Genomic DNA, 16,608 nt, shown 5'->3' with positions numbered 1-16,608 from the left:
AAAAAAAAAGTTCAAACAAACCAATAATTCAAATTTGGTAAAATATAAACTATTAATATAACTTTTAAAGTTAAAATAATATAATCTGGTTAGAAGTTGGATTGTCAATGATCACTAGAGAAATTCAAAAAGATATTCTTCAATCTTGATTCTTGACAAATATACGGGAGTATCTCAATTCTAAGGCTAAGAAGCGCTAAAGACATGTATAGATATAGCACTAAAAAATACAAAATTTTTCATTTAGGCTTTTTGAAATTTTTAAAATTTTAAATTAGTAAAGGTAAAATTGTACTTTGACCCCCCTTAAAAATAATAAAAATTTGATTTAATCATTTAAAAATTATAAAGATAGATGCTATTAAAATGATAAAATTATATTTTTATTATCGTAAAAATTACAATTTAATTTTGACCCCCTAAAAAAGTTTTCTGGCTCCCCCTGTACGGATATATATATTTTTATGAGAATGGAAGAATTAGAATACTGGTTGCAAGAGGAAAAATATGTTGTTTGATTAATTTAATTATGATAGATAACTTTTAATTAGGAGTCCATAAATAAAAAAGGTAGTTTTCAAAGCTTCATCAGCGGCTAATAAGCTTCCGTCTTTTAATGTTGGCTTTTCCGCTTCTAATACTTTGTTATTGGTAGGCCTAGATTTGTTAAGTAATAATATCAAAGATAATTAAATAATAATACGGCAATTATGTGAATATTTAATTTAGTGATAACATTATGCCATTTGTTGATAATTTAAGTAATTTAAAATTATCAATTAAATCATATTATACTTCAATTTATCTAAGTTTTGTAAGCCAGTTTAGTTGGGTGATTAATAGAGAAAAAAAAAAAGTAAACATTTCATCATGGGATTGCTAGATTTTAGGACGCACGTTCAATTGAGTGATTTTGTTTGTAACTTTAGTAGGAAACGTGAGTGACAAGAGTTTATATTAAGTGTATTTGGATGAGATTATAATTATCGAAATAAATCTTTTTATATCATTAACAATTTTCTTTTTATTTAGAGTTTTTTTTTTTTGGTATGTTAGTGTAACATTCGGTATATTAGCACACTTCACTACTGATTTCAAATATATTATTCTCCAAAAGAGAGACAGAGACCTTGTTCTTTAGACTCTTAAAATTTATAATGTTAATCAAATTGGGATCCCACTCATTGTCTGATATCTTGCTGGAGCATGTGTGTTGAACTCCATAGATTCCTCAAAGTGAGCTCAACAAAACCACACAAATGGCTTAAATATGTTGGTTGTTAGATCTAAGAAAAAGCATTTGTTTTTAGGGTGAATATTTAGTATAGTAGTGTTTCTTTTTAATGTCTTTCTGCACAGATAGTAATATTAATGTCAATTGAGTTAAGACTCAATCAACTCTATATGACCTGTGATGCATGTTAAAGCATGTGACTTTTGGAGAGTTGAGGGGATAAGCTTAAGAAAGTTATGATCAATAACCCATAAGTCAAACAATGTTTGTTCTCACTTTTAAATAAAAAAAACCGTATAATTACATAATTATATTACAAGAAAATATTATTTCGAATTTCGAGTGATTCATATAATTATCTTTAAAAGTTGATATCCAATGTTTGAAACTTGAACCTTAGTATCCACAATCTCCTCTCTTATCCTCATACTATAATCTATATATGAGAAAAATAAAATATCTTCTCTTTTTAATTTCTTCGCGGTAATATTATATCCAATCAATCTTAATTCCACGAAAAAGAAAATCCACCATGAATCATTGGGTTTGAACTTAATTTTTAACTAAAAACAGTTGACTTCTCTATAAGAAGCTTGGCCCAAAATAGTGCTAAGGTTGACTATATTTTCAAAGAAATGCATATTTAAACTTTGAATACAATATTATTAAAAAAAATAATTATAAATTTTAAAATTTTATATAATACTAAAAGAATCTCGTGCAGATTTTAATTTTAGACTTGTTACCTTCATTTGATTTAATAAGTTGTTCTAATAAATCGTTCTGATCATATCTATTTTTTTTTTGAAACAATATATAAAACTACTCATAATCCCTTCCCAACCCATAAATAAAATGACAATATGTTTTAGCATACTCAAACTCTCATTTTCCTATATTAACAACAATAACTATACCAATCGAACTAAAATACAATTAACAAAATAACTTCAGTTCCAATCCCTATATTACAGTGTAATCCTTTGAACCAAAAAAGAAATATACAGTCAAATTCCAAATATTTGTGGGTGGGTAGGAATATATATAATAAAGTTGAAATCTAAGATTTTTTATAAAAAAAAAAAGTTACAAGTACAATTACATTAATTAACACAATACATAGACAACAACATTCAAATTACTACAAAAATAAAATTAATCAATATAAAATACAGAACATAATAAAAAAATATGTTGATAGAGCCCACCATTTACACCAACCTTGAGCTTATGAATATATAATAATAAACTTGAAAGCGCAATACTATCTTTATACTTTATAAAGACAGTGCCTTAAATATTAAATCCAAAGTATAAAGAAAAAAAAATATTTCTTCATATAAAACCTAGATGTATCACCATTAATGCCACAATGCACAAACTGATGAAAAAAGAAAACAAAAAAATTAAGTTGACCCAAATCACTATAAATTATCCTATAAAATCCCTCTTTAAATAACTAACAAAACTATATGCATATATTGAATTTCACTGGTTAAATACTGATCTTCAAACTCCATAGCTATGCATACAATAAACAATGGCTTCCATCTTCGAGAAACTACACGAGCAATAATACGTACACAGAGATTTGTCAATTAGAAAAAGGTTGTAAGTCCTTGAATTTGTAATGCCGTGTTCATATATATGCAAGTGAGCTCCGGTCGTGGTCGGGTTGAGGGCGACCACGAGTTGGTGTTGGTGGTCTTTGGATGTTTAGTTCCTGCAGTGCCGATGGAAATATATTACAAGTTAATGTACTTGCGGTGAGCAGGGATGCATATATACATCGATATATAATATATATATAAGCATTACTTGCATCCATGTGTCGTCTCCAACACGCTCCGGCGATGTTTCTGGAGACTGAATGGGAGGTGGTAAGGGATGTATTAACTTCGGGACGATAACCAGTCCTCTACCAACGACTAATATGGCTCCAGCATTGTTTGCAGTACCTAGATGTACATATATTACCGGATTAGGAAGCGGAAAATTCAGTGACAGGTGGTTCGGTTAGTTTACTTACCACAATAGTTTGTTGCAGAAAAAAGAGTAATTAATTGACCCTGAGCGAATCGTTCGAACCCGTCCATTACACATTCGTGTGCCCTTATAATAAGTTGTAGCTTGTTTTTCTTACAGAAGTCCGTCACACGATCCGGCTGCATATGGCAACATGAATCATTGTAGGATTGCCTTGATGCATTCAAGAAACTATATTTTACACATAAAGCAATAACATGCATACCCCAAAAGTGACAAGACCGGGACCTCGAGCATTAGGTCTCAAACCTTCTATGCTATCATTTTCTGTTGGATCAGACCTGAAAAGGTAAATGAAAGCCAAATTTAGTTGGAAGAAAGATTTATTTTTAATCCGATTAATAGATTTATAACATGCATACCATAACAGGTCCATTAAAATAATGGATCCTGCATCCATTGTTATCGGTCGCTCGAGTTTCTCTATCTGTTCGACCGAATGTATAGATCTTCCTATGCCACCGTGCATGCAGATAATTTTCTTTTCAATAAGAGCAGCAAGTGGAAGATAATTGAATAATTGATTGAACCGTGTCCATGCCCATATACCATCGTTCTCCCCCTACAAGTAAATAATAATGAGCACAATTTATCTGGAAAAGATAAATAACTAATCCGCATGTGAATACTCATTCGGACCATTCGCTCGATGCATTCAATACGAAAACCGAAGAGTGCATTTATGTCAGCAGCCTCATGATTTCCACGAATCAAGTGAACGTTTTCAGGATACTCGATCTGCACAATTGTAACGAACAAGAGAATGGAATCAAATTAGAGAAATGGCACAACATTGCATTCATGCTCAAATTTAAGGCTTGTTTAGTCCAGAGCTTGCCTTAAGAGCAAGGAGCAATGTAATTGTCTCCAAGCTGTGCTGTCCTCGATCGACATAATCTCCTAGAAACAGATAATCAATGTACCTAAAACACGCACACACACACATACAAAAAGAAAGCTTTCAGAACTAGTTCGGCATCATAATAGGAAGTAATAGTCACAGGCCTTACGTTTCAATTCTAACAAGGGGTTATCTGTTTTGGAAGGACAGCAAGACTATCAAACTTACGTAATATCTCCTGCAGTTGAAGGAAATCCATACTCGTCAAATAGCCGCATTAAATCACCAAACTGTCCGTGAAGATCACCAAATACTTTTACCGGAGCTTTCAACTGAAGGACGGTGGGTTCTTGCATAAACAGCTGTTCGGCAGCATAGCAGAGCTCACCCACTTCATAAGAATCCAAGAAAAACCTCCTATTTACCGGAGCTTTCCAGTTACGGGGCCTAAGCAATGTAGAAATGACCTGCAAAAGGATGGTAAATATTCTAACTATGTTTTAAGAAGTTTTAAATGATAGACAACTAATTAATTCCGGTAATGCTTGCCTTTTTATGCAAGCCTTGCGGAGACCTCTGTCTAGCAAACTTTTTGGTAGGGTAGGACAAGTCATTATTTGAGGGAATCATCCTTCGGCTCTCGTTTTCAAACTGGTCCAAAGATAGTTGCCTAACCATCCCACCTAGGTTACCAACAGCCTCTTTAGCTACCACAACCTGTGCGGAAAAAATATACATACAGCCTCATTAGAATACTATGGCTGGACATTTAGAGAACTGTACGGACACGACTTAGAGTATACATACAGCTCGAGGATGCAGGCGAACATCACCCTCATTATCACTACCATCTGATGCTGTTTCAGCAGCAGGTGAGTTGTCATCAGATACAGATGTTTCTTCAGCAGGAACAGCAGATGCAGCCTGTGCAGCTTGCCATACAGCGCTTGCTGCCTCAGCTTCAGCAGCAGAAGCCTCCCTCAGTTTCTCCATCGAATTTTTGTCCATACTATCAAGGTAAATTTTAATCATCAATCAATACTCCCGCATTGTTCGTCAATAAGAGAGAGAGTTATCGAGTCAGACCTCATGCTCCCAGAAGATGAGAACTCTTGGCCATCATCTGAAGTTGGCGATGTTCCAAATGAGCTTAAGTTAGGCTGATTAAATCTGGGGCTCGACAAACTAGAGGCTCGATCAGGGGATAATATAGGAGAACTCAAATCAGATTGGAATGGCGAATTTTCTGCAACTAGGAAATCATCTAATAGCATATCTGCAGAAAATCAAATAATTAATTCAAGACGAGAAATTGACACACGGGACTAGATAAATGATCTAAATTGGTAACTTTTATTTCGACATATAAAACCAAAAGTGAGTTACGGAATTGCACACATCAGTGAGTGAAATGTGTGAATAGTTTCAGACACAACTGTTTCCTTACCTCCTCTAAGACCACCATAAATATATATACGAACACCAACGGATGCAGATGCATGTCGACAACGGCGCATAAGTTCCAAAGATGGATCGTATTCAACATGTCCCTTAGTGTTCCGTGAGGAAGTCACAAGCCCATTCCTGTCCAACCAGACTCCAGCAGCAGTATCCAGTACTACAAAAACAAAGAGAAAATTGGAAAATAAACTTATTTGAGATATGCACGAGACATACCCTCTATCTCAAGATGAGAAGCAAAAGCTTACCTGCAACAGTTGCTTCACCTTCGATTGCTCGTCCTCCTCTAAGAGTACCTCCAGTAACATGCAACCGTGCACCAACAAAAACCTGGTAGAAAGCAAATATCAGGCTGATTGTTTTCACCAAAAAAGTAATTGTATTTTATGTTCAATTGTTCATAACTACCATATGCAATAGCAGTGGCAGCTACTTACCGCAGCATGCTGATACCTTGGTGAAGGGGAAACTCCGGGTGCAAGAGTCCATTCCCATTGACCATTTCTATGCATAAGCAGACCGTATGCATCTGCTAGAGGCTGTTGAAGAACATATATAATCAATAAACTCAAAAACAGCATCTCACATTGGAAAATTGTTAGCGCCGATTATAGTTTGACGTAGAATATCAATTAGAGTAAATTATACTATTCAGTCTAAAAGTTAAATGGCTATATAATGTTCAAGGGCAACAAACTTAAACATTGAGACTTATGTTAAAACAAAGCACACGCTAACGAATAAAGCCGATAAAAGTATCATGGAGGCCCCTATACTAGGAGTCAAATTGCATTTTTTCCACTTTACTCAAAAAATGGGCAAATTAGTCCCTGTATATTAGATTAAAGAGCAAGCTGGTCCTTTCTGTTAAAAATTCTATCTATTTCTTCTGTTAAAAATTGGTGTAGCTGAGAGAATAACCAAACAATTACATGTAATGTGTAACATGTACCTTATGCTGACATACAAGGACCAATTTTTAATGGTAGAAATTAATGGAATTTTTAACAGAAGGACTAGTTTGTTCTTTGGTCTAATGCATAAGGACTAATTTGCCCATTCTTTTAGTAGAGGGGGCAAAATGCAATTTGGCTCCTAGTACAAGGACCTCCATGGTACTGTTACCAATAAAGCCTAATGCACAATGACCTTTGACTTCAGCAATTAAAACCCATGTTACTTGAACTCAGGTGTGAGCGTAGGTTACAGGTTTGTGTCTAACAAAACTTCCGAAGGTTTTTTTTAATCATATCCCCACATCCATGTTCAAATGTATCAGACATGGTGCAAGACAACACAGGTATTTCAAGAAAAATAAAGAGCTGAAGTAACAAATAGTAAGAGTATTCCCTTTTTCCTTGACAAGTGAACCGAATAATCGTAATGCATTATGCATAAAGTACATGTTATACAAGGATTGATCATACCGCCCCAGAGGAATCTCTTCCACCACAAAGCAAAAACATGCCATCCGAGCGGGCACTAGCAGTCGCATACCTATAACAAAAGTAGAGGTAATTGGAACATTTAGAACGCAATTTGTGAAAACATACACAAGTTGATGGCTTGTTTATATTATTAAAATAAACAAACTCACATTCTAGCAGAAGGCCTATCGCCTTCAGGGTTTAGTCTCTGCCATACATATGGTTTCTGGCCAGTATCCAAAGCCCATGCATCTGAAAGAACTCGTTTTCCTATTTAAAAATAAAATAACCATTGCTCAAATGTTAATGCAACCAAATAAACATCATCAAGAGGAAATCACTGGATGAACACGAAAAATCACAAAATTGACAATGCTTTGATCTTAGTTGCCACATAATAAGACAAGCAATATATATAAGTCATCCCAAAGGATTTACGAGCACAAGGATATTGCTGTAGAAGAATGAAGAGTGATCATCAAAGTGAATAAGTTGACCAATATCCAAAACTTGTTGTTTCAATGCATTCAGGTCACTTTTAACAAAATTAAAGCTGGAAAGTGAAATGTTCATACCATCATTGCCGCTTACAGTGACAAGATATCTCTGTGCAACCAAATCCATAACATGGCCATAGCGAGGTCCGGGTCCCTGTCCTTGCACAACAACTCTAGCCAAAAATAAACCGCCGAATTGGAAATATAATCAGATTATATCAAAACAACGGCAATTCACGATGAGAAATAGCCAAAAACCAAAGAACCGAAACTCACCGATGCCATTTAAACTTATCATTGGTCAGATCAAGCACGTAAAGATCATCAGTAGAATGACCAGCTGGTCCTATTCCACCCTAGCCAATGAAACAAATAAACCAATAAAATAACCAATACATCATAAAATGATATAAATGCAGCAATCTTTAGTGATGATTCTGCTGTTTTACAGACCTGAAACACAACCATGGTGCCAACTGCGGCTGCAGCGTGAGCAGCCCTAGGTGAAGGCGGCTCTCCAGCTGGTCTGATTCTGCAAATTTTAATTAAAAACAAAAGATCAGCTATCAATTCCACAGCAAGATTTGAAAAAAAAAAAAAGGGGGGGGGGACAAGACATGAGTAAAAACCTAGTCCACTTTCTGGTAAGAACATCGTATGAATGAACTGAATTGGTAACACCAGCTAATCCTGATTACCAAAAAATGTTTAAAACAAATCACATCCAAAGTATTAAAAAAAAAAAAAGGTGGTCGATAGGCAGATAGAAAGAGGAAGGGTTTTAACTGATTCCAGGAGCAGAAGAGGCAGCACCACCCTCGATGGCGGTGGCACCACCAAAGAGAATAAGTCGAGGACCATGCGTCTTAGTGGCAGCGACGGCGGTAAGAGTGTGACCACATCGTGGACCAGGCGCATCCTCATCGGAATCCCAATAAGTCTCCAAAGTCCGGTAAGTCGGAGCCGGATACAACCACGGTTTCGAACCCATCCCTAAAAAAAAGAAGAAGAAACCCAAAATCCCTTCACAAACAAAAATCAAAACCCAAACCTTCAAATCCTGATCTTCTGTCACAATAACCTCATTTAAGTTTCAACCAAAACAAAACCCAAGATCGGGAGCTCAATGATGTGGACCCAGATTTTGCTTGGGACCATCACTTTTTTTTCCTTCCACTTTCTTTATGGGGTTTTAAGAAATGAAATCACTGTTCATACATGTTGAAAGTTCTAAAACTGATTGCATATAGTAAATCTTTTTTTTCTTTGTTAATGGATTGGAAGAAAAAATTAAATGGGGATGGTGGGAGCAGTAAAAAAAAAAAAAAACTGGGTGCTGCTGAGTTGTGTATTAAGACATGATACACTGTGTGGTATGACCCCACTAAAACTCCCACAAAGAGAGGGTCAACCACTGGTGAGGACTGTAAACCGTGAAGTATTTTATGGGGATGTGTTTGTATAGCTGTCCCTTCTTTGTAATAAATAAATAAAGGTATAATCCTAAATTAGTCCTTAAGGTTTATATTTTGTCAATTGACTCTTACTATTTTTTTAAGTTAATTTTGGTTGAATTGCTTTTTTAACTAGGTTAAAATATGTTATAAGTTCTTGTACTCTTCACAAATTAGGAATTTAGCCTTTGTACTCCTATTTTCAAGAATTTGGTTCATTTACTTTTCAGATTTATAAATTCATATTCAATTATTACTTGTTAAATTTATTGGGGGGACATTTTGAAATAATAAAAAATTTATTTAGTAGCACTATAATTAGAAAAATGACCTTATAATGAACTTAAATTTAACAAATTGATTTTAATAATTTTAATAATTGGACTTGAAATTTGAAACCTAAAAAGTAGAGGACTAAAATCTTAGAAAAAAAATATAGTGTTCCTAATTCAAAAGAGTATAGGAACCTATGGCATATTTTCACCTTTTTAATGAAAATGTACCCTGTGTATCAAATTTCAAAAAAATATAATAAAGTTCATAAAAATAGAAATAAAAAAAAGGCATGAAATTGGCCATACGAATTACCATCATTAAAAAATTAATATTTTAGTTAATATTTCCGTTAAAAAACAAATAATGTAACTTTTTTGAAAGGTTGATTGTCAATTTTGACTTTTTAAAAACGTTTATGGTAAAATTTAACTAAAAAATATAAAGATTAAATTGATAAAAAGATAAATATTAAGGACTAAAATTAAAATTATACTAAAAAGAAAGAAATATGACATAACCGTATAAAATTCAAAAGCTGAACTAAAATCCTTCAAAACGGAAGACTTTTTTTTTTCTCCTTTGCTTTTCTGTTTTTCTGTTTTTTACTTTTCTCTTACGTTGAAAGAAAAGGAAAATGACTTTTCTTTCCCACATTTAGTCATAGCCATACGGGATTTGTTTGGAAATTGCTTTTGCAGACTAAATGTTGGTAGCAAACGTGTATATTTTTTTAATTCAATCGGTTTGATTTTTATTCATAAATAATTGATAAATTTATTATTACTTATTGAACTAATTGAATTTTGTATGTTAAATTAAAATGATTAAATCGCTAAGAAAGTTTTTTTATTAAAAGTTAGATTGTATTTTACTATTTTATTAAAAATATAAGTAAATTAATCCCTGTACATTAGAATAAATAGCAAGTTGATCCAACTATGAGATGTAGTGTAGTGGTTATTAATCTTATCTTTTAACTATGACGTCAATGGTTCAATCTTTAGCTATAAGAATAAAGCACCTTAGTTTTGACCAAAAGAAGAGCTTTTTAATCTTTTGTGCCGAGACCAATTTGACATTTTAAATAAAAGGGAAAAATTGTAATCAGCCTCTTAATATAGAGACCTTCATAATACTTTTACTTAACTAAACCATAATTCAGTTGATTAATTTTAATTTTTTTTTATTTTTAGATTAATTAACTTTCATTAGCTAATGCAATTTTTTATTTTTAATCATAGAGAGCAGATTAGCATAATATCCTAATGCACTAATTACACCACTAAAAATTTTGAAAGTTACATAATAGCCACTAATGTTATCAAATTGTTACATTTTTATCACTTGACTGTTAATTTCAGTTAAAAAAAGTAACGTAACACATTAATTCAAAGGGTTAATAGCTAATTTGGTCTCTAAGCTCTAGTTAAAAAAAATCATTTTGATATTTTTAAAATTTTCTTAACAATAATTGTAAAAAAAAAACAAAAAAAAAACTTAGACTAAAAACTATTAGAAAATATATAAAAGTAATTAAAAATCATGCTTTTCTAAAAATTATTTAAATATGTATAATTCTAAAAGAATCTTAAATGAGCATTTCTTGCAATTTTTCATTATATAAAAATTCTTATAAAATTTTTAACTAAATTTCGTATTTTTTCCGCCGTTAATGAACATTTTCTATCACATTAACAACTTCATGGTGTTTTACTCTGAAATTATTTTCCAAAGTTTATTTTGTTTTATTGTTTTTTTTTCTCAAAACCCTAAAAACTTTAGCAAAATATATCTCAATGCAATATTCGAAAGTTTTCAATAAACAAAATCTAGGATTGCAACACTGCTTTCATTATTGAGAATCGTAAAAGCTTCTACAATCAATGGCCTATCTACGGATTTTCCTGATAATTATTAAAAAAAAAGGAGAAAAAAAATTAAGAAATAAAGCAAGAGAAGAGAGCAAAAATGTTCCATTGTATTATCTGGGTTCTTTGCTAAGTTTTTAATTTTTTGAAATTTGTGAATTTTTTTAAATTTATAATATAAAGTACACTACTTTTTTAAACCTATCATTTCTTTTTAGTAACTCCAATTATTAGATTAATTGGGTTTATATATATATATTTTAGAATTTTAAATTTTATAATATTAAGTGTTTTTCTTTTTTTCTCCAAACTCACCATTTCTTCTCTCGAATTTCATGTTAAGATTTTGCTTTTAACTATAAATAAAACACACGCGCACACACATATATATTGTTTTTAATGATCTGAGAAAAGCAGAGCTAATGTCATGTGCATGAAAAAAGAGGAAAGAAAAAAGCAAAGAAAGATAAAAATGAAAAGAACTTAAAACAACAAAGTAAATAAAAAAATGAGTAGGATATACATGAATCAGTATTTATTTATTTATTCTTTTTGTGAAGGTTCAAATACTGTGAATTGTTATGAGATTGAATGTGAAAAATTAGCTGCAAAATTCTTGATTTTTTCTTGCCGTAATTTATTAGTATATTGATTTTTTTTACAATTATTGTTAAGAAAATTTTTAAAATATCAAAATGACTTTTTAACCGTAGCACAAGACCCAAATTAGCCAAAAATCTTTTGAATTGAGATGCAATGTTACTTTTTTTATGGCAGCTAACAATCAAGTAACAAAAATGTAACAATTTGATAATATTAATGATTATTATAAAATTTTTAAAAGTTTGGTGACTGAAATATAATTTTAAATAAAATTTAGGGACAATCAGTGAAATTTACCCTTAATTATAAAACAATTCAGGTTAGAAAAATTCAAAACCGAAAATGGAATAAATTGCATAAACTAATTACAATGACTGAATAACCTGAGAAATCAACTATTTTTTTACTCACCCTTAATTGCTGTTGGCCAAAAGAGAACACATAATGGGTATTTATGTTCATTAGTAGTTTAACCAATAATTAATTAATTATTGATTCTTTTTAAGAAACAAGAAAAAAAATTATATTTAATTGATAAAGTGACATTAATTCTGCATAAAATCAAAATCATGTTTAATTTTTAACAAATATTTTTTCAGGCTACTTGTTTAATTTAAAGATATTATTATTATATATTTCAGAAAAAAACATAAGATATTATAGAAGTCAGAAATGAGGGTGGGGACCAATTATGATATATTGGGTGACAATGAGAAATGGTCCAATTATGCCTCAAACCCACCATTCCCCTGGAAAACTGGAATGTCCAACGTGTCAAAATAAATTGTGTTGGTTTAAAAGAAACCTTAATTCAATTTAAGATCTTGAACCTGCTGAATTTAACAAGTTTGATGCTTGCTCACCACTTTAATTATTTTTTTAATTAGTAGGAATCAAAATTAGTAAAGAAGGCATCAAGCTTCAACAGTACTTTCAGCCTTAAATTACCTATGTTTAAAATTTGTTCTTCTTTGAGCCTATAAAGAGTGAGCATCTGGTATGTATTTCTTTTACTTCATAAATAATTTTTAAAAATTGGTATAAATTGCTTTTCTTAAATATTTATTTTTAATTCTTTATTACAACTTCGTAAAACATTTATTAATCTCTTCATGGAGTCTAAAAACTTTACTGACAAAATTAAAAGATTAAAAAATGTCTTATAAAAGTATAACAAAATATTAAAAGAATATAAATATAAAAAAACACATATCAATTTTTTAAAATTAATTGTGAAATAAAAAATTCACCTCTATACGCATACTCACCTCACGTTCATTGAAAAATGGCATAAAAGATACTGTGCTCAATTTTTGCAACTCCACAAAATCAAGTCCATCGCCAAGTAGCCTACCCAACCCAATGGGCTAACTTAGACAAGTATTTTTTACACTTCAAACCAGCCTGATCCATTTTAATTTGAATAAGAAAAATATTTTTTTAGTTTTTAATTTAAAAAATATAAAATATTAATTAAAAATATATTTAATATTTTATTAAAATTTAATAACCAAATGGACTTTTTAAAGTGTGCAAGCCAAAAAACAAGTAGAGATTTGAAATTTTTTATTTTTGATAAAATATCTAAAATCACCTATAACCCCTCACCCCTAAGTAAATCCATAAATAGAAGGTACACTCAAACCCATATAGTCCTACATTAATAATAATACCAATACCAATTAAACTAAAATACAATTCACCATACTAACCTTCAAGATTCCAAATATATAAAAAAAAAAAATCTAATCATACCCATATCCATACCTACACAAGTAACACTGGTCATCAACCTATCCCCTAAAGAAATAGATTTGATAAAGATCAAAATAATCCATTTGCAGACACTTCGAAGCCATTAGAGCATAAAAAGTTACACAGCCACCCACAAAGGCATGTGTATCATTCCACTAGAAATCAAATTGTAATAATTATGGTCTTTCATTATCTGGAGTCTTTTACTTTTCCAAAATTCTCCATATCCAATACATATTCAGTCATAAGAATGGAATGAAAGTATAATCATCCAACTATATGGAAAAACTTGGAAAACGATAAGCTTTTCCATAACATTTACCCGAATCTTGGTAAAGTAGATTATTATACTTAGGGTATACAAATATAATTACACTAAAAATCCATTTATACTGATAAGCTAGAGTAGTCCACTTCTACAGAACTACAGGTATATACTATTCATTCAATCTAAAGAAATAAGAATAATATAAGTTTCAAACTTCTACAATTAGGTACTCCAAAAAACACTATTGATTCAAGTAAACAAATAACATGCTATGAAAGAAGACCAAAAAGACCAGCAAGTAAAAGGTTTGAGTATCCAAAATATCAAAAATACCAGAAAGAACAGCTTCAAGGAAATAAATTACATGCTTTTTAAGACACTTGGCCTAAAAGGGTAACTTAACATGCAAGAACAATCAGGAACCAGCAAAAGAATTCACCTTGCTACAAAGTAATAATGAAATTGTACAGAGCAGGTTAGCATAATATCCTAATGCACTAATTACACCAGTAAAAATTTCCAAACAAGGAATAATCCAGACACATTTCCAGTGCAATGATACAGGCGATCATAACATATGGAACTAACATTCTATCTAATCCTCAGTAATATCAGGTCCAACTCATTTGCCTGGATGGCAGGCTAAGTCATCTCACAATTTGCTATACACTGCGGCAAAGATTAATAGATTAACAGATTTACATTATTAGGAAAATAACCCATCTAAAAATTATATTTATACATCATAGGAATCATCATAAGTCTTCACGGCTAGTTCTTGGAACCCTTGTTACTATTCAGACCAATGGATCAAAAGGTATATTAAGGTCCAAGGGATGCAAGCATAAAAAAAAAGCATTTTCTTTTCAAATTGAACCTATTCAGTGTATTTTACTATACTAGTGTTTACACAACCCTGGACTAAAATGTGGAAAACTGAAATTAGATCATGGAATTGAATTTCCTTCTTTCCATGCAATGAGAGTAAACAAAAGCCTGTGCAATCATACTCAAACAAGACAACCCTAGATTAAAGGATATGGTTTTTGATCAAAATGAAAACCGATCATCAGAATCCATCAGCTAATTTTGTTAAGGAAACAAATAAAGGAAGCTAACCTTGGTCGCAATGACAACAGAATCATCAAAGATCTTCCTCTTTGTAACCCATTTTCCAATGTTTTCATCACTCTGCCCTTGAGTCTCAGCAGACTGAGGAACAACTAGATACCTATACTTGCAAAATAGAATAGAACACATATACATCGATACTTAGACCGGAAGGCAGAAGACTGCCAACTACACAGAATACTTTTGAATATATATATGTACATATAAGTTTTGTTTGGCGTGTTGAATTGCAAAAAAATTACTGCAATTGCAAAGTAATTATATATAAGGATATCAATTTTGCACACCCCACTCAACCAAAATCAAAACGAGCCCAAAATATGATTTACAGGACCAGTTGAAAGCTCACAAAACAACCCATCGGAAAACAAAATATAAGATTACCCAATCCTTTTAACAGTTTCCAATTAAAAGAATATAAGAATAAATTTCCGAAACAAAAGAGACTTCTTCACGCTCCAGAATCGTCTAAAATTCTTGTGAAGCCGATCCAATATCACCCTTCCCTTTACCAATCTTCTTCGGCAACAGATTTTGATGAATATTAGGCAAAACACCTCCATTAGCAATGGTAGCAGTCCCCAAAAGTTTACTTAACTCTTCATCGTTCCTAACAGCCAATTGAATATGCCTCGGCACGATCCGATTCTTCTTGTTATCCCTAGCAGCATTTCCAGCAAGTTCAAGAACCTGCAAAAAAAATCGATTAAACTTTTCGTTTACGGTCCCAACATTACCAAAGCAAAATAAGATTAAGAGGATATACCTCAGCAGCAAGGTATTCAAGGACGGCGGAGAGATAAACGGGGGCACCAGCGCCGACACGATCGGCGTATTTCCCGGCTTTAAGGAAACGGGCGATACGGCCAACGGGAAACTGTAGGCCGGCTTTTTGAGATCGGGAGACGGATTTGGAGGACTTAGGCTTGCCTCTCTGCCTCCCTTTGTTGATACTGTTGAGCTCATCTTCTTTTGAAAACCCTAGATTTTGTTAATGGAGATTGTAGAGTCTCGAGTTCTTTTTTGGCGCAATTTTGGTGATTGATGAGAGAAAAAGGCGTGGGAACGAAGTTTATAAAGTGAGTGGGAAACTCGTTTCGGGGAAGGAGTTTATTTCGATTGGTTCAGGAGTTGGATGCCACGGATTGCCAACGTGGATCTGAAGACAGTATTTTCGTATGATTAGAAAAAAAGTTGGTATGTTTTATTTGAGGTCTTATTCTAATTCCAGTCCCTATACTCTTTGCGTGTTTAAAATTTAGTCCCTTCTATTTTTAGTTTTATGAATTTATTTTTTCTACTCTTTTAATTTCTTCTTCGAAAAAGTGCCAGATCCAAATTTAGAATTGAAAATCTTACATTAATCGATGCCCTCTTTTGCATATTTTTCTTCTTTTTTGTTCTTTCAAGCTTTTTGCTTTTTTAATTAAAACATGTTTTAAGTTTTTTATTTTATTTTTAATTAATATTTTTAATTAATAATTTATTTATATAAACAAAATAATAAATATGTAATTATTTAATAAAAATATTTTTTTTATAAATCATTATGTTAAATATTTTATTTAAAAAATTAATTAAATTTTATATGTCAAATATTTATTTTTATATATCAATTAATTTTTATATTATTTTTATATATAATGTAACACCCCTTACCCGTATTCGTCACTAGAATAGGGTAAGAGGCATTACCGGGGTTTACCGAATTAATTTTCTATTAATACTAGTTAAATACTATTCATTT

The 16,608-nt window shown here is 31.7% G+C and overlaps 1 protein-coding gene and 1 pseudogene across 1 annotated transcript; both read right to left on the bottom strand.

Annotated features, from left to right (window-relative positions):
- Positions 1-2,444: 2,444 nt before the first annotated feature.
- LOC107949910 (serine/threonine-protein phosphatase BSL1) lies at positions 2,445-8,877 on the bottom strand. Its single transcript, XM_016884676.2, has 21 exons — positions 8,293-8,877; positions 8,136-8,196; positions 7,960-8,038; positions 7,783-7,862; positions 7,585-7,679; positions 7,180-7,279; positions 7,010-7,079; positions 6,020-6,121; positions 5,831-5,912; positions 5,569-5,739; positions 5,208-5,397; positions 4,929-5,130; positions 4,671-4,838; positions 4,350-4,588; positions 4,119-4,203; positions 3,920-4,018; positions 3,643-3,842; positions 3,486-3,561; positions 3,264-3,399; positions 3,053-3,192; positions 2,445-2,957 (listed from the first exon to the last, which is right to left on the bottom strand). Exons 1-21 carry the CDS (start codon positions 8,495-8,497, stop codon positions 2,874-2,876), a joined length of 2,664 nt encoding a protein of 887 aa, XP_016740165.1. The 5' UTR covers positions 8,498-8,877; the 3' UTR covers positions 2,445-2,873.
- Positions 8,878-15,099: 6,222 nt separating this feature from the next.
- Positions 15,100-15,911, bottom strand: LOC107949903 (histone H2AX-like; annotated as a pseudogene).
- Positions 15,912-16,608: the final 697 nt, after the last annotated feature.

Source organism: Gossypium hirsutum, chromosome A08 (assembly GCF_007990345.1).
Source record: "Gossypium hirsutum isolate 1008001.06 chromosome A08, Gossypium_hirsutum_v2.1, whole genome shotgun sequence".
Lineage (NCBI taxonomy): Eukaryota > Viridiplantae > Streptophyta > Magnoliopsida > Malvales > Malvaceae > Gossypium > Gossypium hirsutum.
This window is presented reverse-complemented; position numbering and strand designations above follow the sequence as displayed.

Excerpts from the sequence above, each read along its gene's own strand:
- LOC107949910 (XM_016884676.2), bottom strand. The coding sequence starts at position 8,497 with ATGGGTTCGAAACCGTGGTTGTATCCGGCTCCGACTTACCGGACTTTG. Across the intron at positions 7,080-7,179 it reads GATAGGCCTTCTGCTAGAAT|GTATGCGACTGCTAGTGCCC; the intron begins GTGAGTTTGTTT and ends CTTTTGTTATAG. Across the intron at positions 5,913-6,019 it reads CAAGGTATCAGCATGCTGCG|GTTTTTGTTGGTGCACGGTT; the intron begins GTAAGTAGCTGC and ends GCTTTCTACCAG.